The sequence below is a fragment of the Hylaeus anthracinus genome, unplaced genomic scaffold, assembly GCF_026225885.1.
Source record: "Hylaeus anthracinus isolate JK02 unplaced genomic scaffold, UHH_iyHylAnth1.0_haploid 5, whole genome shotgun sequence".
NCBI lineage: Eukaryota > Metazoa > Arthropoda > Insecta > Hymenoptera > Colletidae > Hylaeus > Hylaeus anthracinus.
In genome coordinates, this window is record NW_026535322.1 from 5,102,366 (window position 1) to 5,130,260 (window position 27,895).

At 41.5% G+C, this 27,895-nt stretch overlaps 1 protein-coding gene across 2 annotated transcripts; it reads right to left on the reverse strand.

Moving 5' to 3' along the window:
- LOC128895557 (RNA-binding protein 24-like) lies at positions 1–27,060 on the reverse strand. 2 transcript variants are annotated; one of them, XM_054158263.1, is made up of 6 exons: positions 26,662–27,060; positions 21,236–21,643; positions 20,159–20,285; positions 16,863–16,923; positions 2,670–3,040; positions 1–1,279 (listed from the first exon to the last, which is right to left on the reverse strand). In XM_054158263.1, the coding sequence occupies exons 2-6, from the start codon at positions 21,506–21,508 to the stop codon at positions 1,119–1,121; spliced, it is 993 nt and encodes a 330-aa protein (XP_054014238.1). In that variant the 5' UTR covers positions 21,509–21,643; positions 26,662–27,060; the 3' UTR covers positions 1–1,118. The 2 variants fall into 2 exon arrangements, with proteins under 2 accessions (XP_054014238.1, XP_054014239.1); XM_054158264.1 differs by having other exon boundaries at positions 2,823–3,040; positions 26,662–27,057.
- Positions 27,061–27,895: the final 835 nt, after the last annotated feature.

The following is a 27,895-nucleotide window of genomic DNA, read 5'->3' on the forward strand; positions in this document are numbered from 1 at the left end:
TCATAAATAACTTCTGTTGTGATCGTAAAATTGATTAAGATTTATTATGCGATAATTAGACTGCAGACGTTTATGCATGTACGTCGAAGGGAAGTAATGGAAAATCTATGAGAAGATAAGATACGCAATAATTTAAGATTAATTTCATTTTCAGTGTCTGTGAAACTGTGCATAAACATTCGCAGTCTGGTAAAAATATATTTGTAAGTAAATTGTTAATTAAAAAATGGAAGTTATTGATGAGTCAGCCCAATAATTTCCGTCGTCGTCACGTGGTTTCGTTCATCATGTACAACCGTTTGATTCTAAAGCATTTCCGCACGCTTCGACCGATATTCAGAAAAGATATCCGACGAAAGCGCCGAAACGACACCGTCAGAAATCTCCCTCTCTGGAAGATCGCAGCAAAATCGCGATAACGGACCACGAAGAACGCCGAAACGGTTCCTCGTCGAATACTGGAAGAAACGTGCCTTCGAATCCTGCCAACGCCTCGAGATTACAGGTCGAGTGTAGTATCTATCAATTCTGAATACGGATCGGTCTTCCATTGACTGAGCCATTGATTACCGAAACATTTCGTTTACAATCATTGACAATCGCCCGAGTGATCAGTAATCGCAAACTACAATTCGTGACGGGAAGTCCGCGCGCGCGCGCGCATCTATCGAAGAAAAGCCTCTATTCGTGCTTCCTTAATTATAAATAATCGTAAACGTCTCGTATCTTCGAGTACTAATTGGCTGAGCGCGCCAATGTTGGCCCTACAAAGGAGAACGTGGCAAAGGAAGATTAAGGTGGGGAAGATTTAAAGATTAAGTAAGAAACCGCGAGTCGTCGATCCTGAGCAGCCACGGCGTGGGCGTCGTCCTCGTTCTCGTGTTTTCTCCGACGGTGCGCCGTTTCCAGAAAAGAGAAGAAGATATGAACTCGTGAAAACGCGGAACGAAACTCCAGAACAGCTGACAAACTAATGGTTGGGGGGGGGGGGGGTGGTCGCACGGTGTCTTCGATGAAAGGCGTCTGGCGAGGATTTCAAGTTCGTTGCGGCGAGGATCGAGTTTTGAGTCGCGACGGTGGCGACACTGGGATTCCCAGCGATGGTTGGGCCCCGAGTTCTACTGCAATCTCGCTTCTTGGGGCGTTGTTTGGTACGGGAGACCTGGGAACGCGGCACCCGCCGCCGTTGCAGCTGCGGCCGCGGCTGCAGGCAACCCTGCTGCACCTGGTAGCGCCGCGTACGTATAGGGTGTCACGTAACTAGCCGCTGCCGCGTTTGCTGAAAAAGAAAGGAAAAAATCAGTTGCTCCTCCTTGCATTCTTGCGTGGTTTATTCTATTGGCGCGAGGCGGCTCGAGAAGCACAGATGGGGGTTTCCCTTTGGACACCGAGTTAAGTGCGAGTGTTTTTGGAGCATCAAAGATGGACCAAGTGATCGTAAGAAGTTGTTACTCCATGATAGGGAGCTCTATTTAAAAAAAAAAAAAAAAGAAGTATTCGAGCTATTCTTCAGTAATTGTCGAACGAAATACCTTGAGCCTCCCCAGCTGCTCGCGCCAGTTCCTTAAATATCAACACTGCAAAAGTAATATCTGTACATCTTTTCTTTCAAGAAGACAAACTCTGTTTCTTCGAAACGATACTATGTAGCATCGCATAGGCGAAAGCTTACAGACTACTGTCATCTACCGTGACAACGTTCCCACCACCACCATAGACAGCACATCAGAGCATTAACCAAATTCGCACGTTCGTCGTGTACGAGTGCTAAGCCAACGCAAGCATGCAACGATGCGTTTCCATTTTTCTCGTAAATCGGACAAACTTCTTCGTAAGCGCTCTTCTCTCGTTCGAATTCGTAAAAGTGATTGCAGAAAGTTCTCCTGCGATATGCGTGGCTCGTTATTCGGATCCGTGTAAGCAATTTCTCGGGAAACAACGCATTTCAATGTAAACACATCAACATTACAGAACATTCACTAACTCAAGTTTGAAGAAGCGACAGGTGAGACGAGCAGAAAGGATTCCCGCAGCAAGATTCCCAGCAGAAACATATTTAGACGAAAATTTCGAAATACGACGTAAAACGATTTGACGAAGTGCTTGCTGGAAAGGAAAGGGTTGGTTGTCCTCTACCGGCGAGTAGAAGGACCACTCGACAAAGGAGATGGCAGCCTGCAATGAATCATGCGAGAAAACATGGTCCGTTTACATTGGGCCTAAGTCACCAACCCCTTGCACTCCTAAAGCCAGCTGTGCAGTGCAGGCACTTGAAAGCATTCTACCCCTATGATCACCTGTAGATACTCGAACGCATCCTACTACCGTAAATAATAAATTAAATTTCCCCGCCAAACTATATTAACTATTTATGCACACGACTTCTTAACAACAACTTCCAAATCTAAGGAAGAACTCCGAGGAATTAACTACGAGCGCAAAGGGGTTTGCAAAGCATCTAAACGTCCCTACTCCCGAATGCGTGGGAATCTTGCGGATCAGACTACTCCACTACGGTTTAAAAAAAAAAAAAAAAAGAAAGAAAGGAAGACGTCACGCGATATATCCCCTCTTTGGCTCTCACTCTCGCACCCTTTCAACTCTCTCGCGAACCCTTTCGTTTGTTTTCTATCTTTCTTTTTTTTTTTTTCACGGAATGGATCGTCTACCGTTGCTACGTAGCAAGGACGGCAGAAAGGGCGGCAGGAGAGCTTTCTCCAATCGTTGGTGGGCCAGCACCGCGGGGCTGCCGCCGGTGTGCTGCTGATGGTGGTGTATCAGCCCGTTGCTGTCCTTGCTCTGGACACTTTTCAAACACATACCGGCCGCGGCGGCGCTGGTATACGGATAAGCCTCGGCGAAATTGTACGATGTCCCCGGATAACTGGCGGCCGCTGCAGCGGCGTTCTGATACTCGTAAAATTGGGACGCCGCCGCCATTGCCGCGGCGTGGGTCAACTGTGTTGCCGGAAGCGGTACCAAACCACCTGGCGCCGCGGTCGCCAGGTACGGCGACTGATACACGTAACCCGGTGGCACCCTGAAACGAAAACGATCGTCGGTTAGAAGGGATCGCCGCGACCAATCGGAACGCAGCGGCACTCAGACATCTAATACAGAGAATATTCGTCGACTGATCCTTGGTGGACTCGATAATTATTATTGATAATTATTTTCTGCGTGTTATTGACGTGGCTCGGTGGTCTGGTAACTCCTGGCAGTGTTTGAGAAAGAATTTTTATTGATATTGTAGAGATATCTAAGTAGGGGAGGTTATTTTAGTTGTATGCATCTGGGAAATCAAGGTAATGAGGCGAGAAGTCTTTAATCTTTTGGTTATGTTTGGTAACTTCAGTGTTTATTATTGCTAACTATTTCTGACGTCCTTTCTAGAATGGTTTACTGATCATGGGAATAGTTATTTTATTCTTGTGTGTTTAGAGATTCGAGGTAGCGTGGAACTCTTTGAATTTTGTTATATATTTTATTTTGTAACGAAATTATGAAAGGCATGTAATATGTCGAAAAACAGAATTGTTCGGTTTTAAAAGAACAATGGAACATTGAACGAAAGCATTTAAGAATCGATAACAATACATTCTCAATAGTTATTCGGCAATATATAAATATTTGGTAACTGCCATATTTCTTCCAAATAGAATAACACAGATTGTTGATTAAAACGTTGTAAGAAATAACCAAGCTGTCTCCGAAGTAGCTAAACATAACGATGCAACTGAAAAACTTTTTATCACGGTTATATTTAAATTTTGACAGACAGCTAGCCATACTTAAAGATAACATACCGTTTAATAACTAGGAAAACCGCAAAGTGTGTCATACAGTCGATACACGAAAGACTGTTGAAATGCATGGAAAAATTCAGTAACTGTTCAGTTTTCAGTTCAGTTTTCTTCGACTGTTTCGTTCGCAAGAATAAATTGTACGACATAAAAATCTCATGTAAATGTACCGACCTCGTCCTCTTTATCGATCATTTGTTTTTATTTTCTACTTAAAGCGACAAACGAATGTATTCAGTGATACTATTGAAAGTAAAATTAAAAACCTATACAATTAATTCGTTATGTTATTTTATTATCAGATTCATTAATCCTAAACGTGTAACGTCATGAAACTGTGATAACGAATGAACGCATCGAATAAAGTGGATAATATAGGCATTGTTTGCTTTGTCGATTCATTATTAATACCTTCAATGAATTCAAAATAGCGTTGTTATTCAACGACACAATGGCTGACGAACTTCAAAGGTGGTGAAACAGATATAATTAATCAGGTCGTTGCATTTAATAAGAGAAAGTACACGGAGTGTAAAATAACTCGCTAAAATTAATACAGAAACGCGAGTAACGATCAAATGGTAAGAAAGAAATTTATTAAAGGTTTTAGAAAATAGTATCATGGTCGATAACGAGGTCAGGAAAGCGAACGTATATACTTTCCAGTATAATTTTGGTGCAAAAATTTCAATTATACTCACAAATTCTTCCAGTTTGAAAACTAAAAGAACCATTGCACAAGATAATCTACACTTCGCGCTGATTTTTACGCTGATATACACGTACATATTTTTTGTTATATTTACGGGATAAAGCTGATCGTCAAATTTTTCGGATTGATCATCTCTTGGAGGTACCAGACCATGAACAGCCACAAGCTTCCATAAACCATGACCAATAACATCGACATTTTGTGTCGAGTTTAAAAGTTCCTGGCTTCCACATCGTGGAAGTGCTATTCAAAGATAAACTTTCGAAGCTTCTTACTCCCATTTTTCAAGCAGTCCACCAAGTTTGCTACATAATCACACTTGCTTCTTGAAGCAACCTACAGTCCACGAAGCTCCTTGATTGTAAACAATTTCTCGAACGAGTCGGGCTTAATTTCACAATCAACGAAACTTGGCGAAAACCGGAAGCTTCAACCGTACATTTCTCTTTGTACAGTTAAGGAACCGAGGAAACAGGAGAAGGAATGGCGCTAGAACGTTTCTTCGTATCGCCGTGTACATGTGCCTGTGTACCATGAATATTCCAAATTTCGAAATAATCAAAAAGTGTGACTATCTTGAAAGAATAATAATACAATATAATAATAATATTGACTGGAAAATATATACACTACAAAAAAAAAAAAAAAAAAAAAAGAAAATAGCCATATTTCCTGTCAATTACGAAATGTTCATCTTTGGTTCGTGTACGGCGCACGAATGAAGGAGGAGGATAATCAGGCTGGTGGATGGAAAGCAATGGCGGTATATGAAGGACTGAGAGACCATAGTTGTGCAAGTAAAAGAAAATACAAAAAAAATTGAATTGCACCAGAGCTGAGCACCGCGACAGTTCCAGCGCACGGCGAGCACTGAAACGATCCTGGTGACCAACCCTGACCTACACCACGATTTCACACCTCCCGAAAAGAAAGCAGTATGAAATCATCGCAAGCTCCACCTTGTGCTCGTTCATTTCTCTTCGTCTTACACCGCTACGATTCTCAGCCCGTCGCTAGAGGGTGGTGTGGTATCACTAAGGCGTGACAAAAAAATGCGCAACAAATCCAAGAAAAAAGAAATCCTCAACGTGTCGGCAAAACAACAGCAAACCAACGACAAACGTGTATGTAGGTAACTCCACGAATAATAAAGATACTTCTCGACACACGGCACACGGCACACGATTACCTAACAACAACAACGTTAGTACCTAAAAATTCACAGGCCTAAGAAAGAAAGAGAAAAGTGATACGTATCACGGCGTCTGTCTTTGTCTCTATCTCTTTTTCCTCTCTTTTTCTTGCGATCGCGTGCAAACGCGTCGATTCAATGCGACGCGAACGACCGAAAAATTTTGCACGACGCCGAAAGGGAACCTCCCCCCCCCCCCCCTCCTTCTTTCACGATGTGCCCCTTTTCGAACCGGTATCGCGATGGAAAGAAATTTTTCTCGACTGGAACGCGTCCACGCGACGGAAACGTTTAAGATAAATAATGGTTGAGAAAAATTAATTAAGTTTCTTCTGTTTATTACTTACACCACTTCCCTCCCTCTCCAAAAATATGCCTACTCGAAAGACGAAGAATCTTCGTAAATATAGAAATTAATTTTATTTCCCCGTCCTCAATCTAGATTCGCAAATGGGATATTAAATTATAGTAATTTATTTTCAACGTAAGTGATCCATTATATGCAATGGATTAATTGCTCGTGAAACGACGCACGAGTCACTTAATTAACATAATGGATGAATGCACGAGGAACGAAAGACTCGAGCGAGCTGCCGACGCCAATGGGCGAAAATTAATTTCGTCGGATGGCACCGATAACTCGGAACGATTCAATTGAAAATCGTGTTTCCAAAGGACATATAAACATGGCAGACAGCCCTGAACTTTTTAACGGATCGATATAGCCAGTGTCCAGTCCGCGAAGGAAATCAATATGTTGTCCTGCGGCTTCAAATGATGGTCCGTTCGTCGGATTGGTGCCCCTCTGGACATAGGTTATAACACGTATATGCGTCAACGAAACGTTCCGAATTATTTACCCCCTTCGCGTCATTTTCGATGGTTAAATCCTCCACCTCCCCCAGAAATTGAGTCGCTGATTCGAATTACGACGTAAACAACTGCATAATATACAAATCTGGATAAAATAAACTATGATAACGAGAAAATAATTTGAAGAGTCCTCGGATAAATAAAAATTACGTATTAATTGAATGAAAGAATAAAATTGTAAGTGATAAGAAGAGCAGAACTGCGAGCAGTTTATGCAGTTATTAACCCAGCCTTGAATTATTAACCTAACCTCGGAATGGAAATTGAATGAGGATACGCATCCTTCCGTGGCGAAAATAGCGAAACGCTTTGTAAATATTCCTGCTACTTCTTCCGTTGAAAGAGTCTATTTTACATCAGAGAATGTAGCGAGTATAAAAAGAAGCTAAAGAAGAAGCGAAGACTTCTTGTAGCAATTTAATAACGAAGTGCGTGTGTACGAACAATATTAGAAACGTAATCAAATAGTTGAATAATCGAATATTCAAGTAGGCGAATACTTAAATACTCGAACACCATTTCACTGTAACTCAAATCATATTTCACGAATATTTAAATCGCTAAAGTATTGAAGTGATCTAAAATATCTCCAGCTTTGTTTTAGACCAATCTCATATTTACGACACTTCATCACCTTCACTTAGAGTGGGTGTGAGGACATCACCTGCTATATATTATACATCTATGTGCGTAATATATATATATATATATATATATATACTTTCTGTCTTCCGGTTTGTTGGACTGATCGCCTCGAAGATTAGTTTACCGGCGTTCGCCGTAAAAATATTACGCTTGGCTCGTTACCAGATGGCTGCCAGATGCTTTCTCGGGCACTTGCAGCCAATTTCTTGGTTCTGACAATTTCCCCCGGCGAGAACTCCGCGCCAAGTTTACGGAAATTAATAAGGCGTTCGGCGTAGCGTTTCTTTCGATGCATGAATATTTTCGTCCGACCCCGACGGACGGGCATATGTATTCCGATTTGTTAAGAAGAGGCACCGATTTAATCCCGCGATCCATAATGATGCAACGACTCGATCGTTCACCGATGATCTTGCATTATAAAGAAGCTGCGCTCTGACAGAAATATTACCCGACTCTTTACGAGTTGAGTTGATTACACGAAAGTTGAACCTCTCTGTTTGTAATTCATATCGTTTCTATTGGGAATAATTCTTAGAAGAAAAAATAGTTTGGACTCTCGTGTGATTAATTTTGTTTCATAAATTTATCGTATTTTACGATGACGATCAATTCGTCATTTACTAATCGTCCAGCGACTAATGGATGAAAGAGTGTGCGCCAGTGTCGCTGAAGAGGTTAAACTATTACGTGCACAATGTGAACGCGTCTATAGTATTTCTGAGGAAACACTTATTATCATTAAAACTGCCATCGACTGTAACACGTATAGTCGTGACAGTTGCGCCATTCGCTGGCAAGCCATGGAAACGATCCTTTCAACTTTACTATTCACGCGTATGGCTGAAACGTTTACGAGCGACACAGAAATTATCGAAGCATGTTGCTTCCACGGTTCAAAACGCGTATTAATAAAGTATTACTGTATTTTTATGAAACAGTATTGACTAAATGAATATTGCACTTTGATAGTATTTCCCCAGTGAAATATTATAACTATTGTCAATAATAAAAAGAGAAATTATAGTTTTGGGTCACTAGGTGGTTCTCCTTCCTTGCTACCAACAGCCGCCATCTTGTCGACACATCTAAATTCTACAAACACTAATAATTTTCGAATTAACCCAACAAACGTGCAATTAAATATAATTAACAATCCCAAGTAAAAATATCCTGTATTGAAATATCGAAATTAAGTTCATCCATACTGTAACCAGCATAACCCAAACCTTGAACGGCTAAATAAATTAACGAACTAGCCACGTCTACGTCTGCAAAGATCTTCCTTTTTTTTTGTTCCTCCATTTTCTACCGAATTTATCTTTCCGACGCATCTTTGCCGTGGTCCGTGCATTATGTATGACTCGCGTGTCCTCAGCCCCACTTTTTCCACTCGCAGTGTTTTTATTTTACTTCCCCCGCCGCCTCGTCACTTTTCTACATATTTATGCACACACGAGCGGAGACGCCCGTGTTTGTCCACGCTCTTCAATTACATTCGCACTCGGCCCTGTGACTGACAACCGGAAGCGAGGAAATCTGGTCGAAGAGAACCATATTGATCGTACCCCAACCAATCCAACGAACGCTCGAAATCCTACTTTATTAATATTAAAAAATTGTTAATGTTATTATGATGGTGGTGGAACACACGTCGCAGTTCAAGGTCGCGAAAGTTCTTTATATTGGAATGAATTCAATTACCACTTAGGAGGCAATTAAAAAATTGTTACCAAAAACTCAAAATGTCTAGACTTGTTAGTTTGCAAGTTAGAATTTTCTATTCCAAAGAAGACCAGAGCCAAAGGTCGAAGCCTACTGACCAACTTCTCGCGTCTCCAATTGTCGGATTAGAGTCTAATCGAGGATTCCAATCGTTTCATCGACTCGATGGAACCAGCCATAAGCGAGCGAAACGATTAATAGTCGCAAACGAGTCCAGTGTGAAACTATATATTGAGAAATAATATCCAGGTAATAGTGTCGACCGCTCGGTTAGCTTCGTCCTTGTGACCATCGCGCGGAAACAAGGTGGCCGTTTTAATGGTCAGCGTAATTTTCACGATGTAAAATTGCCGACAACGCATCACCGACCATACTTACGTAGCTTTCATACGATCGATGTTACCCACGGATACGGTGGTGTGCAAAAAAAACATACGTTCTACAATTTCCAGCGGGATTAAGCGAGCTCGTCACGTACCAACGATTAGAAATAAACGTCATCGCTTTCGTTTCGCTTTTACTCCAGGAGAACGGATGAGAGTTTGAAATGGAATTCCTCAGGAATTTTAAATTCGACGTATGATAGTGTTCAAGATGGAATGGAAGTATTTGGAAATAGACTAGATGGGAACTAGCGGCGCCACGCGAACTTTGGAAAGTTGATGAAAATGAAATCAGAAACATTGGAAATAAAGTACCGCTCGTGTCTGAACCTGCAAAGCTCCAATCTTCGAACTAATAAATCACTGATAACAAAATTCAACCACTAACTTTCATCTACGTTTCAATCTCGTTTCCAAGTTTTAAAAATAACCGAACGGCTGCAGAAGCGTCTTCGAAGTGCAGTTACGAGAAAAAGGTGAGCAAGTGAAGAATAAGGAAAATCTATGGGGGTGCCTGAAGTAGAGAGAGAGGGACAGAAGAAAGTCGTTTTACAGTCACGAAGAGGTCTGTATTGTCCTTTCGTGACGGATCTGAGCGACCACCCTCGATTTCCGACGCAAAGTGGCCGCGCACCGTGATTAGGATCTCCCAGCACAACCCTGACAACACGGGGGTCCGACGTGTGGACAAAGTTACTTAATCGTCCCTTCTAATTTGTAATCGTGCTTGCGTGCAAGACTGGCGCAAGTACAACGTCCGTTACGTGGTAAAAACGGGGGAGTCGGAAGTGCAGCCGAAATCCATCGAATTACCTCGTTCAACCCCTAACCGATTGTAAGAACGAGAACCCTGTAATTGAAGACCCACGCAATCCGTGCTTTACGTGATTTGCAAGCTATACATGTGCCGAAATTGACTTTCCAAGAAAACAATTTTTTTATTATCGAATTGATGAAATTTAAGTCACCTTATTAATAGTTCAAATAATGCAATATGAATAGTAATAATTGGTACGAGAATAGTAATGCTGGAATACCTACACAGGTATTCGAATACTCAGATATTCGAATAGTGGTACTCGAATTCTCCAGTTATTCGGATTTCATTCTTCAGCATTAGATTACCCAACTATGTACTCAAAATATCCGCGGAACTATTCGATTACTCGCGATCCCACACGTGTGAAAATGTTGCGGCACGTGCGCCAGGTGGTCGCGTTATAATTTCCCTTTATGGTGTATCCGCGTTGCGTGTCGATGAGTACCGCACTTTCCTGCGCGTATAGATATACTCGAAACACCTGTACGTCGCGTCGGAGGAGACTCGTTCGTAAAAGTGTGTGTATCCGTTCCTCTATATACTCGTAGATGCGCAGTACACGGATTGCACGAGCGCCGGCGCCGTGGATAATCCAATGGGATCATCTGCCAATGCTTGAAAAGCAGAACAGACCAATGGTGACTGCGAGGGTGGTTCCTCGACCTAGGTAATTCTTCTCCACTTTCGCCACATCGATATCCACCTAGCATTCTTAACGAAGCATCGAATAGTCCAATTAAATTCACAAGATTGAAGTTAGATCCGGATTAGATCTTCTGACTGGGGTAGGAGTCTCCAGCATCCCATCCACTCTTCGTTTTACTTGTATTTCGTTTTATTTATATAAAGATATGAATAGAAATGGAAAACCTAGAGCATTCCACGCAATCGCCTAATCCCGGAATGACTTCTGCCGACACCCAGGACCTCTCCAAGCTTACGCCAGTCGTATACAAAGATAAATCACGCGAGTACTGTAGAGACCGCACTGGGTTATCGCGTTAAAATACATTTCCATGGAAATCTCTGAAACAACTCGCCAGAGCTGAAACGTGAGCACTGTGGAAGACGTGCTAATACGTTAGGTGGAGAGTGCAACGTTCTATCGAGACGCGCCCTCGGCGGCCATCGCGGTAGCTAGTCGATAGACAAGGTTCGAGAGTTCCAAGTGCTTTGACAAATACCTTGGTAGATAATTAAATATTATCACTGTTTATGGAAAGGCAATTTCAACTCCTGGTACTTTGTATCTTATTCAGAACAATTTAAGAATTTAGTCCGAGAAAGTTTTCTCATACAAAATCCAAGGATCAATGTCCCATACATCATCCACTCTAAATATTCCTGTCTAATTCAAAATAGAAATTTATTTTTACCGCGCGAAAGCTGTTCGGAAAGCTCGCGTCCAGACAAAGGAGAGCCGCTATAAATATTTTCAGTAACAAATTTCCTCGTTTGTTATAATTTTTTTTTATTTTGCTCGTGTTGACGATGGCAATCGCTTACGCAAAAGGAAAACTAACAACTCCACCGACGACGGAAATAAAAGTTTATCTTACGGAAGACGAATCGCCCGGCGACGTTGGAAAACCGATTATTTATGACCCCTTCTCGAGATATCGAGGCGGTAAACCGCGTTTCGAGCGCGTGAGAAATTACAGTTCCGTGAAACCCAACCCGAAACCCGTCGGCTCGGTTGGATCGACGACGTCCCGCGACGACTTCGAATACCTAATTCCGCGGATACGAATTTAGACGCTAGACGGATTCGTCTTGAGTAAAATGGTACGACTCTCGTCGGGTGAGTGACAGTGACAGGTGGATAGAAGCATCGACAATGAAAATAGAAACAGACCGGTGCCCCACCGAGGCCGGATTGGAGAGATGGCGCGCGCTGACCGCTCGAAATGCTCAGGACGTTTCTCTGTATTTCAAAATTGAGAGATCATGGGATGTCCATGCCAATTAAAAAGAATCGTACCGGTCAGTTACGAGCACGAGTACACTTGTATTTATTAAATACGTGTACGTAATGTTCGGGTTCTCTTTAGTGTAACGTCAGTGCCTGTTTTATCATAAATCTCCTGAATTTTTGTCTTTGAATAAAATTCAGGTCAATATTCTTGTTTCTATTCTCGATTTCATTATCCCTAACCCTTTTCTTCGAGCAGAGTGCTCTGTATTCGCCAGCCAACGACTCGAGGTGGAGTTATCCCTAAGTCCACCCTACGAACAAATATTTTCCTTTCTCTGGGAGTGAATTCGCAGTTCCTCGGATTCGTCGTCCGCGAAGTAAAGGTATAATAACCGCGGCTATTCAAAGAGTCTGCTCAAAGGGGAATCCCGAGTCTGCCGCGACGAAGAAAGATGGCCGTGGAAAGTGATCCTGGCGGAAATAGACATTCTTGTTAAGAGGCCCCGCGCTCTTTGTAACATTACCCACGAAGGAAACGGCTTTAATTCGTGCTTAAAATCCTCTCGTAGGAGCCCTCGAGGGAATGTCTCGAGCATAGAGGCTGACACGGGGGACAGGTGGATCTAAATAAAGACTGGACCAACGCCAGAGCCAGCAAAATGGCCGAACACCGACGCGAGGCTTCGTCGACGTCGTTGTCGTTTTCGTTGGCGGTCGGTTATGATAGCTTACGACACCACGGATTTACCAGCACCGAGAAAAACCCTCTTTAACGCGGAGAACACTCGCTCGGTGTTGGATTTCACTTCTTCCACCTACGTTCGACTAATTCGAGGACATGTGCTCCGAAACGCGGATACGTGAGCGCGACATAAACGACACGCCTGTCGGTATGACTAGACACGCGGGAATCTTCGTGCATCGAACTGACGCGTTCATCCACGTAGAAATGCCTTTTTGCGTCATTTTTGCGCGCAGTTTGATTACAAGAGGGTGCCTGGCAACCTCGTGATATCGGAGTATGATATCTAGAAAATGGATAAACGTAATCGTTTGAAATCCAGCTAGTTTCTTGGTCGTTATTTGGTGAATTTTCCAATCGATTCCATTGGAAAATAATGATAATGTGACAATAAACGTTACATCAGATTTTTATTTCGTTCAAGTTCTAATAAAATGAGAAATCTTATTATGAATATTTATTCAAAATTCTAACAGACACTTTCACGTCAAAATATTTGCAATAAGTTCCAAATTGAACAGACGAGAATGTATTTTTTTTTTTTTTTTTTATAATTATTCTTTCGGAAATTTGACTCGACCTTATATGAATGTTTACCATTTCGTAAAACTCAACTGGACGTTGTTCGCGTGCATACGTAATGTTCACACGTTTCTTTATCGTAATAGTATGCATACGCGTACGTACACAACCGATTACCGATAAGTTTTCCCCGTCTTTCGTTTCCCAACGACAGACGGTAACGCCGTGTTATATTAAATTCCAAAAAACCACCACGTACAACACCAAAAAATACAACACCAATAGCGACACCAAGTGTAGTGTAAGCCTTCATCACACACACAAGGTTATTAATATTATAATGGTTAGCGGAGCCTGTACACTCGACGAATAATCCCATCTTGTCACGACGAAATTCGATTAGATTGTACATCCAATATGAGTGCTTTCATCCTAACGTAAAATCGTTGAAAATTCGTTGAGAAACTAGTAGAAAATATATGTATTACATATTTTCTGGTACATCTCGATACGATCTACTAATCGGAAATTTGGAGCACCCTTTGATCTTCGAAAGAATTGCATTTGAGTTTTGACATTTTTAATAATAGAGAAATTAGAAACGCAACAAGAATGTAAAAAAAAAACATTATTTCTTTATAAAAAAAACATTATTTCCTCGAAGATCGATGGTTGTCGCTCCAAGTATTTCCAATGGCGGTATATTTTCTTTGTTCCTGTCTACTTTCATCTCGGCAAGTTTCAGCGCCTCGATGAATCTGGCCGGGCCAAACGAGGTAAACCGCGATAAAATCGATCGCAGCTATGAAAAATTAACGAACGTTGTCGTGTTACGCGGCGGTGGGTCGATTTCTGGCGAAAAACACGGAAGAATCGGAGAATCGGCCGTGTCGTTTATAATTCAACGAAATTCAACCGCTCGCGTTCCATCTTTCCCGCGTTTCCCCTCCTTCCCCTAATTCGGCCAAGTCGATTTTTCCCCCAAAAATCGAGCTCTCGGTCTCGCGATCCGGTTTCTATCGAGCCAGAAAAGACGAATCCCCGCGAAACAGAAACGGCATTCTACGCTCTCGGTTCTGGACGAATAAATATTTAGAATCGTTCGCTGTACCGTTTCCGTGCGAACGATCCTCCGCCAAATATCGTAGATGGAGACTTCGGTAGCGATGGGATCGAGCACCGTACGAGCACTTTCCGAACACATTTTTAGAAACAAGAAGAACATAGGAAAAATACTTTGGTCCGCGATGCATTTAAGAAACGTTACAACTGTTGGATTCGAGTAGTTTTCTGACCTATTATCGATAAAATGAAAATTAAGATTGAAATTAAAAATGAAATGTCCGAATCGAAAGCAATTAAAAGTATATCGAATTGAGGCCATGGCGATAAGACGGAAATGTAAATAGACTGCAGATGTTTATGCAAATTCAAATTCTAGCATGTTCCAAATGTTGTGACGTATATTTTATTTTTTATACTCTACATATTTATGCATTTGTCCATATCCTCGCGGATCTCGATCCCATTTCCGATCCTCGACAGTCGTAAAGACGCCATATCGATGAACGTTCGCCCCGTGTTCCGCGATTTCGGAAAATCGCCGAAGACCCGCCACCAAAGGCAAACCAAAACGATTAAAAGTAAAAAAAAAAAATATATATATATATATTAAAATAGAAAACAATGTAAGAAAACAAAAACTGAAAACAGTGCACACGTAAACTTAGAAAAGGAACATATTACTTGACGAAACACACTCTCGACGTCAAAGGTAAAAAATAAAATCCAGGTGAATAGAATAGACCGTTTCAGAGGTGCGGCAAGAAAATCTATGAACATCGTGACGCCTGCTGATAAATGTCCTCGGGAAAGGACATTTAATAGCAAGTCTCAGCCTCCATGATAAGAACCCCGGTAGTTACACGTCGCCTGATCGCCATAATCGCCTATATCCGAGATCGTCGTTACCGTGCCACCGTTCTTGTTACAGAATTAATGCTACCATTATCGTCGCTAATCGCTATATCGTTATTAATATTATTATTTAATATTATTATTATTATTATTATTATTATTATTATTATTACGATTATTGTGATTATGCTGATTAAGAAAAAGAGTGTAAAAGAGTAAAGACCAAAAAAGTCAAAACCAGTAAACAAACAAATCTCTCAGCAACCGCAATCGTCAATTATATCACTTCACGTCAATCTCATCAAGAAAGTAGAAACAAAAAACACAACCAAAATAAATGTATGAGAAAAAAAAAATAAATAAAAATTAAATAGAAGTACAGTAGAAGAAAGAAGAGACCGATTTATCCTCGGAAGATTATTTTCAATTCGTAGAAATAAATTCGTGGGTACTCATGGCTTCCGATACGTGTGTGCGTGTGCCGCTTTCTTTCTCTCGCCCTCCCTCTCTCCCTCTCACTCTCTTTCTCTTTTTCTGTCACCAATTTCAAAGTATCTTTTTGTTTATTGTTTTTTTTTTTTTGCCTTTTTTCGCACTTTCTCTAGAGTTTCGTAACCGTCTTTCTTTCTGTTCGTGGTCTCTTTTGGTATTTTTTTTCGTGTTTTGTTTCGCTTTGTTTTTTTTTTTTTTTGTTTTTTGAAATTCGCGCTCCTTAGAACAGCCCTTGGCGCTCTCAAGGATCTCGCAAAGAGGACTCTCAGCCTGCCCCCTTACGCGCACGCGTCAGGATGCTGAAACGTTATATACAGTCTGTCTTTAACAATGTGTTAACAATCATTATTCACGCGAGTACCTTTCTTCCCGAATTCTTTTAGTATTTTCTTTTCGTTTTTATTTTATTATCCATGCGACATTCGTTGGTTACTTAAAATTGTTTCTCGTTTTGAATGCGAATCGTGGACCGAGAAAAATTATAGAAAAATTCGTCTACAGGGTGTCCCATCCAGAAACGTAACTGATAATCATTTCCTTTCAATTAATCGAATTTTTAAACATTTAATTGCAAGATTAGATTGTCCTTGAAGACATCTTTTGTTAAGTAAAAATTTCAAAAATTTAACATTCTAAGTCGACAAATCAATAAGATTATTAACAGGTAATATTAACACCTCGTTGCACGTCTCTTTATTGTCTATCACTTCACTGGATGTATTTTAATCACTTCTTGAAATGAAATTTATAGTCCACCTCTATAAAATAACATATTTTTACAAATTTCTTTCGAAACACGTTTCCTGTCTTCTAGTTTCCAGTGAGACACCCTATATACCTCGATCTCGTATAGAAAACTGACTCGAAATTTGATATTGCTGACCAAATAATCCGCGAGTTGAAAAAATACCGTGAAAGTGCTATCAAAAATATGATAGCCGAGGGGTGCATTGCTTTTTCATTAAAAAATGATCGATTACAACGATGCAACCAAAAATAATATTTGTAACTCGAATGATCGCGAGGACTTCTCCAGACTTACAGCTAGTATCTCGACAACTACGTTAACGACATTTACGCTCTTACTATAGTTTGACAAAATCACATCAACGTGGACTCACCCATATTGGCCAGGAAGAACCGTGGGGTATCCAGCTCGGATGCCAGCAGCGAACGGGAATGCTGAAATCATAAACAGTTCCGAGTCAATCCTATTTACGTTTCTAATGGCCAGCCCTGAACTCTGGCGCTCGTGTCCGCGTGTGCACGGCCTTGTTCGTGTAAATCGAACATCCTGTTCTTTCGATTCCATCGTTTAGACCACCACAAGAGGCAGATTTCTTCGATGGAAATCGTAAAACAATTTTAAGACGTCTATCTACTGTGAACTCAAGATGCGCGATGCAGAACACCGGAAATTTATAGGAGAAAGCTAAATATGTATGCGAAATTAGGGATTAGGGTTTCCAGTCATACTTGTTTTGAGATTCTTGGTGTTAAAAGAAACCGAAAAGTGCTTTACCATATTGCAATCCGTGGGTTCGTTACGTAGATACAAGTAATTCAAAATTTACTAGTGGGATCCCGGTGCACGTCATTTTTCACCGTCAGCTGATCGCGCCATGACCCATGCGCGCGGTCATGGAGCTATGATTACACACGTGCAAACTGTAACTGCTTGTATCTCGATAACGAAGTCTCCGATTGAAAAATGTCTCACATTTTCATTAATAATTTGTGTAATATGCATCAAGTATACAAGGTTCCCCCTTTTTGGACTCTTCTAACGTGAACACGCTGCTTGAGTTATATTCTCCTTTGAACTTAAGACAATACAAAAAATACGGAAGAAATGAAAAAACTTTTGATACCAATTGCCAAACTTCCCTCGTTAAGTGACTTTAATAATCATCTCGTACTAGTAAACTCTGATCACCTAACACGTGGAAACCTAAGAATATGACATGCACATTGTACTTTACACTTTTGCATATACACTGACTGATGCCACACGTGTCACGTGTTCTATCAGCGAGCGCGTTGCGATGAACAATAAATTCGAAACATCCATCGCATGCTTATGTAACGAAGGTAATGGAAGTGGTGAAGAGCACATCGAAAATGAAGCGAAACATGCACTAATCGAGGAATCAGGATACAAGGAACAACAAAGTTTCCTTGGTAACGGGAACGAGCAAAATGGAGGCTTAAATACGACCGTAAGTGAAATTGTAAATTGTACATTACAAAATTACAAGTGACGTGAGCTAGAGCAATAATTAAGAAAAAGAAATACTTGCAAAGGTAAGTATATAAATCTCGACATCGTGATAAAATATGCATCATGTTGCCACGTTTACCTGAATATAATTGATCATTGTGAATTATTTCAGTCTACAATTTGGATAATAATTTTTAATCGATGAACACCGGTTGAACTAACTGGAAATTATTCTCAACATGTCAGGATACTGGAATTATCTCAACTATTTACTCTAACTGGAACTATAAAAACAAGTACCGCAAGATAAGAATCAAGAACGATGAATATTAAACTTGAGCAAAAAGCGAAATGAAAAAGCTGTTGCGAAACTTTTAGAAATGGCGTCTTTAAGTTCGCGAGGAGATGCCTCCGCATTTGGTATTGAAGCGTAATAGGTTTTAGAATAACAAAGCAATCCATGAATGCAAGACGAAACAAATAATAGAAATCAGCAGAGTCGCTTCAATTAGGAACACGCAAGTGGTTTGAATATATTTCGTTACACCGACAATGTTTTTATGTTGTGCATGCGAGGAAAAACGTGATCGTCTATTGCTAGTAAGGTTTAGTAACCATACAATTTTTTAATGGATCATTTATCAAGATATTGATCTTCTCATTATTATTTATACTAGGTTCCCGATATCGAAATTAATTTGAATTGAAGAATAAAAAAATATCTAGTATATTTTTCGATAGCCTATTTGTGTGCAAATTAAAATAAAAGTTGGCTGACGTACGAGAATCGTGTCTAGGATGAAATCCTCGATACGAGATAACGAATATTCGACTGGTTGCGGACGCGTCTAATATTAAACGTCGCCGTCCGATTCCAAACCAGAAACGATTTTTGCACGCGAAGGAAAAGAAACAAAGGCGAACTCGGTACTCGGGTTAAGGCAATTTTAGACTTAGGTGCCGAAGCGCCAAGCTATGTTGGCCTGAAGCCACCGCAAGAATTTGAGGAGAGTGACTCAGGGTACGGTTCTCGATCGGCACAGTCGACTCGTGAAACTGTCCTTCGCCCTTCGCCAATCGTAGATAAACTAAATTTTATTCCAACCACGAACCTCCCAATCTCTTGTTACTCCATTTGTCCCACGCGTGAAATTAAATTCGGAGCGACGAGAAAATGCAAACGAATCAAATTAAAATAACGATTTTTAAATCAGTTGAAATTTTAGCAAACAGATTTCACCTAACGAATACTGGATAAACAGTTATCTGCCATTAGATCATCGCTCGAAATTTCTCGTTTAATTATTTATCTCGCATCATTGCGCAACTTGTTACCAAAATAAACACGACAGGAAGGAAAACCAGGTTAGGAACATACTAGAAAAGAAGAGACAAAGCAAAAATGCAAATAAAGTACAGCTAAAGGAGCCTAACCTACATTTTTATCTAGAAAAGAATTTTGCCCATCTCTGGTGCGAGCCACGTGGGATCGAATTGCACAAGAGACCTCTAGCTGTCAGCGTGTTTGATTCCGATCAGACCCAAGAGCAGAATTAGACGGGATTTGCTCGTCAGGAACGCGCGCGTCGTTCTTTCCTAATTGACGTCGAAGTTAACTTCCCATTAACGGAACTCTTTTAGAGTAATATCTCATCGGCGTTGGACACGTGCCCTCGATATATCAGGAAAAATAATTGCCCGCCCTCGTCGTCCAAGAAGTATATCGCCCGTTACTGCGACGATTCGAATTGAAATTTGGCTGCGTTTCAACGGGGTAAAACCCGTGACAGTAGCGACAGATTAGAAATAGTAAACACAATTTCTTCGTAATTTTACGCGACAATTCCTTAACTTCTTCAACTATAGCACTATTTCTCCTATCGAGGCATGGGCCAATTTTAATTCGAATGAAAATAAAAAGTGACTGTTCGAAATTATATAAAATTCTCCAAAACCTGTTGTGGAGAATTGAAATAATATATATGAATTATAAAACTCTAAATTAACTGTAGAAGAAGAAAGAATAGAGAATGGTGCAGAAATCGTTGTGCAAATCCCCAATCGTGTAAGTCAAAGCAGAGAGTCACTCAAGCAGTAATACAGTTCAAACATCGCTACCTAACTGGTCGAATTCGCATCTAATGCCTCGCGCAATCCGCACACACTCAATGACCGTACATTGCTAAACAAACTTACTCGCTTGTAGATTACCCCTGGGCTTAGCTCCAAGAATGGCCAGGTTGACGTTTGCTTTGCGACCGTCGATTATGGGGTTGGGATCTTTGCACGCCCTCTCCGCTGCCGGTCTGTCTCCCATGATCACCTGCGTGCAGATCCGATCGATTATTCGACTAATCCCACTGCTCCACCTGGATCTTGCACTTCCTACCCCTTTTATAAGCGATACGAACTCCTGTGCGTGTACCTTGCACGTAAAATCCGGATATTTCCAGGTTTTCCGTCGGTTCAACCATCCGTCGACTTACCAATAATAATTAATACCAAATAAAAAGCTTGAGAGTGTAAAAAACAAAGAGCAGAACATTGCGGCCTAAAATTGATCAGCATTCGTTTATTTCAAACGCTTCGAATCTTACATGGATACCAAAAGTGACTCAAATCTAAAATTTGAAACATCGAAGATGAACGAATCCTTGTTTTTTTTTTAGACGGATTTATGTGAAACAAAAAGGGAAACGAATAATAAAGTAGTCAAGCCGCGTACACGTTTGCGCAAGAATAGAAATTATCGTTAACGGAAAGCCTACGAAACGTGTACCCCCGATACGAGTGTACAAACTGGTTTCATTATCGTAATAAATTATGCTACTATCTTTACGTACTCACTTGACTCATTTGTTTCAGCGAGTAGAACGATAAACGAGCACCGTAGAATTTTTATACTTTTTGTGAAGTACTGCAAATTCTTTTCACAGAATTACGGTGTTCGTTAAGAAAACAAAAAGAAAAAAGAAAAAATAGGGCACCAACTCTGACCCACACCTATACTTACAAACTAGAAATTACTCACTCTAAGCTAGATGTGTCCAAGCTAAGCTCCTAGGAACCTGAATTACTACGTATTAACCATATGTACAAACCCTATCTTCCTGTCGCCCGACAAGGATATAACATAATTCAGATTTTTAAGAGCTCAGCCCCCCCCCCCCCTCTCTTTGCTCTAAACAATTAGCTCAAATCAAACTCAAATCAACGCACAACAGCTATTAATCAGCAACGTCAAACGAAATTCTCTGTCTTTGCAACACTTACGAAACCATAGCCTCTACTTTTTCCAGTCTGCCTGTCCGTGATAACGACAGCTTCCTCGATGTCTCCGTAGACGTTGAAGTGTTCCCTGAGACTTTTGTCGGTGGAGTGGTAGGGCAAACCACCGACGAAAAGTTTCGTCCAGGTGGTGTCCTTCTGTTGGGGTGTGGTGCCAGTCAAAGCGCCCAGGCTCGAGACCAACTCGTCCGGCCCTGGCGCCCCCACGGCACCAACAGTGCCGACGGTGCTGAGACCCGTGGCACCAGGCATCAACATCCTCCAAATTTTGGCGAGATCACCGCCGGATGAAAGAACTACTTGCTCAATTTTGACACCTTCTTTGGTACTTGGCACGAACGTTAATCAACGTCACAGGCTCAGCAGCATTTAGGCGATCGGAAACTTTGAGACCTGGGAAATACGAAAAGAGAAGGGAAATTTTAGTGAACTTCCTCGCGGATAAAATGAAACCTAAGACTAAATTCTTATAAATTTCTCTGTATCTCTATTCGTCAGATATGCATAAACATCCACGGTCTAATAATAATAATACGCACAGTGTCAAGGAAAACAGCAATTCCTGCGTTCCGCTGCAATATACCAAGGAAGAAACACATTAATTCATCCGTTATTCGAATCCCATCGGCTCACGTGACCCCGCGCCAGTGCGCAACAAGCGCGCGCATTCCCGGGAACCTGACGTCCGTCCCGCGTCGTATGTCATCGAAAGAAGGCCAAAAATAAACCGCTCATCCCTTTCGATCGACCGACGAGGTACCGTTTCGCAGAGTTCCTAGCTCGCGTCTCCTGATTCCCTTCGAAATCGATGACTCCATCCGTACGAAAGAGAGCGTGGAACAGATCGGAATCCCCTCGGATAGGAAGCGAGGGCCCGTTGCGCGCCTGCGCGGACTCCCCGGGGGAAAACCAGGGCCCAGGCAAAAAGAGGAAGAACAGGCCGCGAGCAGCGTGGTCGAAAGGACGCTCGGAAGAGGTACCTCGAGCCGAAGAAAAGGGCGAGCGGAGGAGAAGGGACCCTGACCTCCATTCAAGGCCCGGTAACGGCCTGAAAAGGGAGCCAGTTTTCGCCTCTCCTCGCGATCAAGCAGAAACAGCTCCGGGGCCCTAGGTAGCAGGGTACTTTTCGTCTCGGCTCGGCTTTCGAATTTCTGCAATGCTGGCTGAGCCAGAGTAGAGGTAGACGGACGGGGCCCACGGAAGAAGGGGTCCCTCCGCTCTCTCGCTTTTTCCTCTCAGCTCTGTCTCCGTCTCGTGCCAGCATTGTGCCCATTCGGCGCGCACAGACCCTGCGAAGTGGGCCTCTCTTCCGACCCCCTCCTGTAACCCCCCACCCCACCTGCCTCACTACCACCAGCACCATCCGTGACAGTGCGCCACTTCACCAGAACGGCCCTTCGTCGTCCGTTTCTGTCCGATCCCCTAAAACGACGGGCAGCTGCTGCAGAAAACCGGTGCAGCACGCCGTATAATCATATTGTTGTGCTGCCATCGGACTCCTCCTCCACCACCACCGTTGCTCTTTCTCCCTTTTTTCCCTCATCCTAGGCGCAACTACGACCGGGACGTTCGGTCGAGCATAAAGACGGCTTTTTCTCCGTTTTTTATTTCTATTCTTTCCTTCTTCTCTCTCCCTCTCTCTCTCTCTCTCTCTTTTTCCTTTTTCTGCTTTTTAATACGGCTACCGTGGAAGCAACGACCGTGCCGCGGCTGATAAGTGCTAAACAGCGGGTTCGCGCTCGCAATACGGGGTGTATTCGTATTAAACCGCACCGGCGTGTAATGCTCGCCCGGCGAAGGTGATCGACGCGCTGATAATCGTCTCCGCGATGGGTGTACCGCTAGAACTACACAAAAGCATCGGGCAGCTCGTGCTGAATGAGATATATTTGAAAATTCACCGGAAGCTGACGTTTCTTTTTAGACTAGGAGCTAGCCAGAATATTTATAAACGATTCGAGGGATGAAGTGACGTAACAGCGATATCGCAGCTTCTTTCGGAGTAGTACCAATTGAAGAATTATTATTATTGAGAGTAAAAGAGAACCTTTCCTACCAAAGAGAGCAATTTAGAAGGTGCGAACATTGGATTAATTACAGAAATTGCTCTTCCTTGTATGCATGCTTTCTTATTATTTTAATTGTATGTTTGTTATTCTCTGGAATCGTTGCACTAATTAATTCCTCATACGAGAATTAACCCCCAATCACGTGTTCCTAGTTCGCTACAAAAATTATAAACAATAGCTACCACTTTTAGAGCAAGGATTTATGCGTGTTATTATTATCTAATTGTTTACCCGGTTAACTGCAGGCCTTAATGGCGAAGACGTGCGCAGGAGATCCAAGCAACATTCAAAATTAGAAAGTTATTTGAAACGGGAACGTTTGTGCATTTGGTTCACTGCACAAGAATCTTCGCACCGCGTTGAACAAAACGATCCTTTCAAGAGTAATATACACAGTAACGATCCACGATTCCCATAGGTCGATTAATATTTATAATACAGGGAAAGAAAGAGCCCGGACAACTGCTATTATTCGATATCTACATGTGGATATTAGAATTAACATAGACATACATTTCGTCAGCCTTCCTTTCAATGGGTAGGGATTTCATAAGGGAACGAGATGTTGGGAAAAGCTGTTCCAACCCTTCAGGTAATAAGACGTGTGTAACGGCCACGGAGGGTGTCAACAATGTCTCGTAAATCAACAGCGGTAACGCGTCAAGCACGAACAAGTCCAACCGTTCAATTCTACGAAATTATTTGCGCTTCGGAGCAACAATTCTGTATTCTATAAAAAATAGAAAATATTCTGCTTCTTCTTCGTTGAAAACGTTTCGGAACTGAATAAATGCTGAATGGCTAGTGACACGAATTATGATGTTTATTTTTATATTCGATGACAAAATACTTATTTTTATATGCAAAATTCAATAGCAAAATAACTGTTACTCAGCCAGCTGCTGCTATTCAGAGAGTTTCAAATGGAGCCCAAGCGAAATCGGCAGAAATCATTTTTTTCTTCGAATAAACGCAAGTGCAAGAGATAAGATCTGTCAACGAAGATTTCGTCTAACGAGTGTTGAAGCATTTTCGTCGAACTAATTTCCGATAGTATCACAAAAGACCGCGACATCACGCATCGATCACGGAGCAGCCTCGCGTACGACATTGGCCGATTGCCACGCGCTCGACGAAACTAACTAAAATATCTTCTCGGCCAAAGTCGCAAAGGCCAGAGTTCCAGAAAACATCAGAGAATCGGTCTGGCTTTGTTTGCCAATCGACGACAAAAATCCTGTACAAAGAACATTATCGGGTAGCGAACAAAGCGACACCAGTTGGATGTTTCGAGTCCAACATCCTCCATCCAACCTGTTGTTCTGGAAGCTAATACTGGACATTGCGCAAACTTTATCGCAATCATGTTCCTCAAACATGAAAACAAAGTTTGCCCTAACGTTCCAAACTTGATTCAGGCATCTTCATGTACTCGGTTATTTATTATCAGAGCTTAACACCGTTCCAATAACGTTCGCGATTAGCAACACCGGCGAAATAAAAATGGCGGACATTTTATTTCAGAGAGTTCGAAGGGAGATTTTTTATTTAAGTATTTTGTCATCGAATATAGAAATAAACATTGTAATATATGTTACCGTATATTTACATATTTCGACTTTGGAATAGAATATTTTTATTTAAGAATTTATTCAATTTGAGATTTTTAATTTTTGTAGTGATTTTAAATCAGATGACTTCACTGTATTAATTAACCATAAATTAGATGAATTTGATTCAAGTTTTTCAACATTATGCAAAGGAATTGGGTTATATGTATATTCATGATTTAATTAATATTCAAGCTAAATAAGTAGTCAAACCTGTACAGATCGTGATCATAAATCAAGTAAAATTTGTTTACTAATTAATTGGACCGATAAAACAATCCATCAAATATATTCTCTTCTCCTACGACATTTACAAAAAAAAAACAAACAAATTAAATCAATTTAAATTAAACCCCATCATCCTATTTCAAAGTAAACATCAATTAAATTTACGAATCTACTGCCCTCCAATTCTAGCCACGCTTAAATCAACATTAATCGGTTAGGGATGAAAATTCACAATTGCTAATTTATTCTTGGCCAGCTGAGACAATGGTCCCCCGGAGTACAACGAAAAGGAAATAACGAAGAAAAATTATGTTTCCCGGTTTCTTCGCGCCAGACGACTGTAATCACCTGCACACGTTTCCAGGCCTTCTGCTAAAGAGAAATCGTCGAGCCGACGTCGAGGTTTATTAATAAACGTCGTGGTACACGTGCCCGTCGACGTGTACCCCTTTGTCGCGACGAGACCGCTGCAGCAAAGGGGTGAAAGAGGAGCGACCGAGAGAATAAGCAGATCGTTTTACGAACGTGCGAGACAGCCTCGCCGAAACATTTGGCCATCGAGTAAACAACATTTTCCGATTCGCCTTGCAATCCCCTCCAAAGCATCCTCGTGGCCCGATTACAAAAATTGGCAAAATTCTTATCTAGACCAAATCTTCAACCACGAATAAAACAAAGGGTTTTCCACAGGTGATGTTTTTGGAATGTCGTTTCCACACATTAACATGTATAATTAATAATAATGATTTCTGATTTTCTTAGCATGAAAAGCCAAACAAAATATTAATGTATTTGTGTGAAAAGTATATAGAGAAACAACAAAACTCCGAAACCATTTTGGAGCAACCTTTATAAACACCTTTCAATGTCTGTATTCAATTTCTGTATTCATCGCCTATTATTCAAATAAAATTCTGCGCTGCGTAAGCATCACGTGTCACCGGGACGGTTCAACCTTCGTCGAATGAAAACGCTATCGAATAAATAAAAGTGATCAAACATTAGAAAACTGAAGAAAATTGACGCGTATACATATCCACCGTAAAACATACATCAAATTTAAATAATTAAATCACGTAAATTTAATTACCAATCTCATTTAACCCACGTGAATCACCATTCGATTACTCGCTCAAACTTTTCGTTCGAATAAAATTCTACCCATCACTCGCTCGGTGGCGCGTCTACGCACGCCTATGTATAGCTCCAATAATGATCCTTTTAAATTTTTAATTCTTCGCACCTTGCAAACAAATCCACCTTCTATCATAAAACGCTACCGAAACACTTAGTTCCTTAACAGTGATTTTCGCCACCGGCCCGCGAAGCGGAGCAATTAATTCCACGGGCGTTAATTTTTCATTGTGTAATCCAACGCGTTCCTAATGACCGTCCTAATGATATCTTGCCAAAGCGCCCGGAGTATCGAACGCGTTCGAGAGCAATTGGGCAACCCGTGCTCCAACGAAATATTTTTATTTAATTAAACACTGTTGATACGCACCTCTCTCGTTCCACCGATGTTAGTCGCACTGTGTAGATATCGTGATTAATCCCAATGAAAAGCACCAGTGGAACTCCTTTAGCGGGATCGACAATGAGCGATCCGACGATCAAAAAATCGATGTCGCGTATATCAAACAATGCACCACGGATAACAACTGCTCTCGCTTTTGGAGCGGAACCGCGTTGCTCGAAGTCGCTATCACCGTCGAGATGCGACTACACGAAAATTCGCACGTCTAAATGGAAATTTTCTCGCCCGCGGGTTTACACTGTTGCCGACACGTACCACCCGTGGTTAACCGACGGTGTGTCTTTGCAATTGGCGGTTCTCCTTGGCGCGCGCACACATCCGTCACGAACGAAGGCCCACGTGCGAATGACGAGCTACCTTTAAGTTGCCGTGCTGCGCACCAGTTCGCCGGGTTCTTCGGGCTCTCCTCCCATTGGTCCGCGTCGATCCCTACCCCTGCGCGGCGCCAGTAGCGTAGCGACGCCAGAACGAGGGAATCTTCCGCCGTTTTAAACGACGCTCCGAAAAGGATTTCGAAGTTTTAAATGCTTAATGGATTAACAAATTTGCGCGTTATGGAAATTATGCAATTATAGCAATGGATGCACCTTCGCGTGGTTTAGATGTGGCGGAATGCTCCGATTCGTGCTGGCCACCGGTGCTGCTTCGCTTTTCGTTATTATCTTGGACTGATCGAGCGAAAGCGTGAATTGATCGCGTGAATTGGTAGCTTTGTACGCTTAGACGGTGATTCGGATAATACTCCGGTGTTTTGCGTGTCGGTTTTTAAATTCTGTTGGGGTGAGTTCGTTTTGGAGCAAGATGCAACCTGCGTGTTAAAATAAATAGAAGTGTAGAAATAGGTGAATATAAAATTTATTTTTTTTTTTTTTTAAGAACACCTATATATGTATTCTAATGAAAAATGCAAAGTTTATTTTCGATCTGTTTCTATAATTGTGTTCTGTACGTATAGAATATAATTATGAATAAATATATATTTACATAAAATCGTATATACTGTATAGTTGCTCCAAATGAAAGCTGCAAATTTAATGTTCGATGCTTTTCGTTTTGCAACCTCCGTCGTGATGTTTTCTTATAAAACGTTTGAAGTGTAAAAATGTTATTGAGTGGCCAGTATTTTGGATTAAAATGCTGCCGGTTAACACGGTCTTGAGAGGGTTCTGGGACCTTCAGGACAAAGACACGACGACGGTTG

Excerpts from the sequence above, each read along its gene's own strand:
- LOC128895557 (XM_054158263.1), bottom strand. The coding sequence starts at position 21,508 with ATGTTGATGCCTGGTGCCACGGGTCTCAGCACCGTCGGCACTGTTGGT. Across the intron at positions 16,924-20,158 it reads CAGGGGTAATCTACAAGCGA|CATTCCCGTTCGCTGCTGGC; the intron begins GTAAGTTTGTTT and ends TTATGATTTCAG. Across the intron at positions 1,280-2,669 it reads GTCCTTGCTACGTAGCAACG|CAAACGCGGCAGCGGCTAGT; the intron begins GTAGACGATCCA and ends TTTCTTTTTCAG.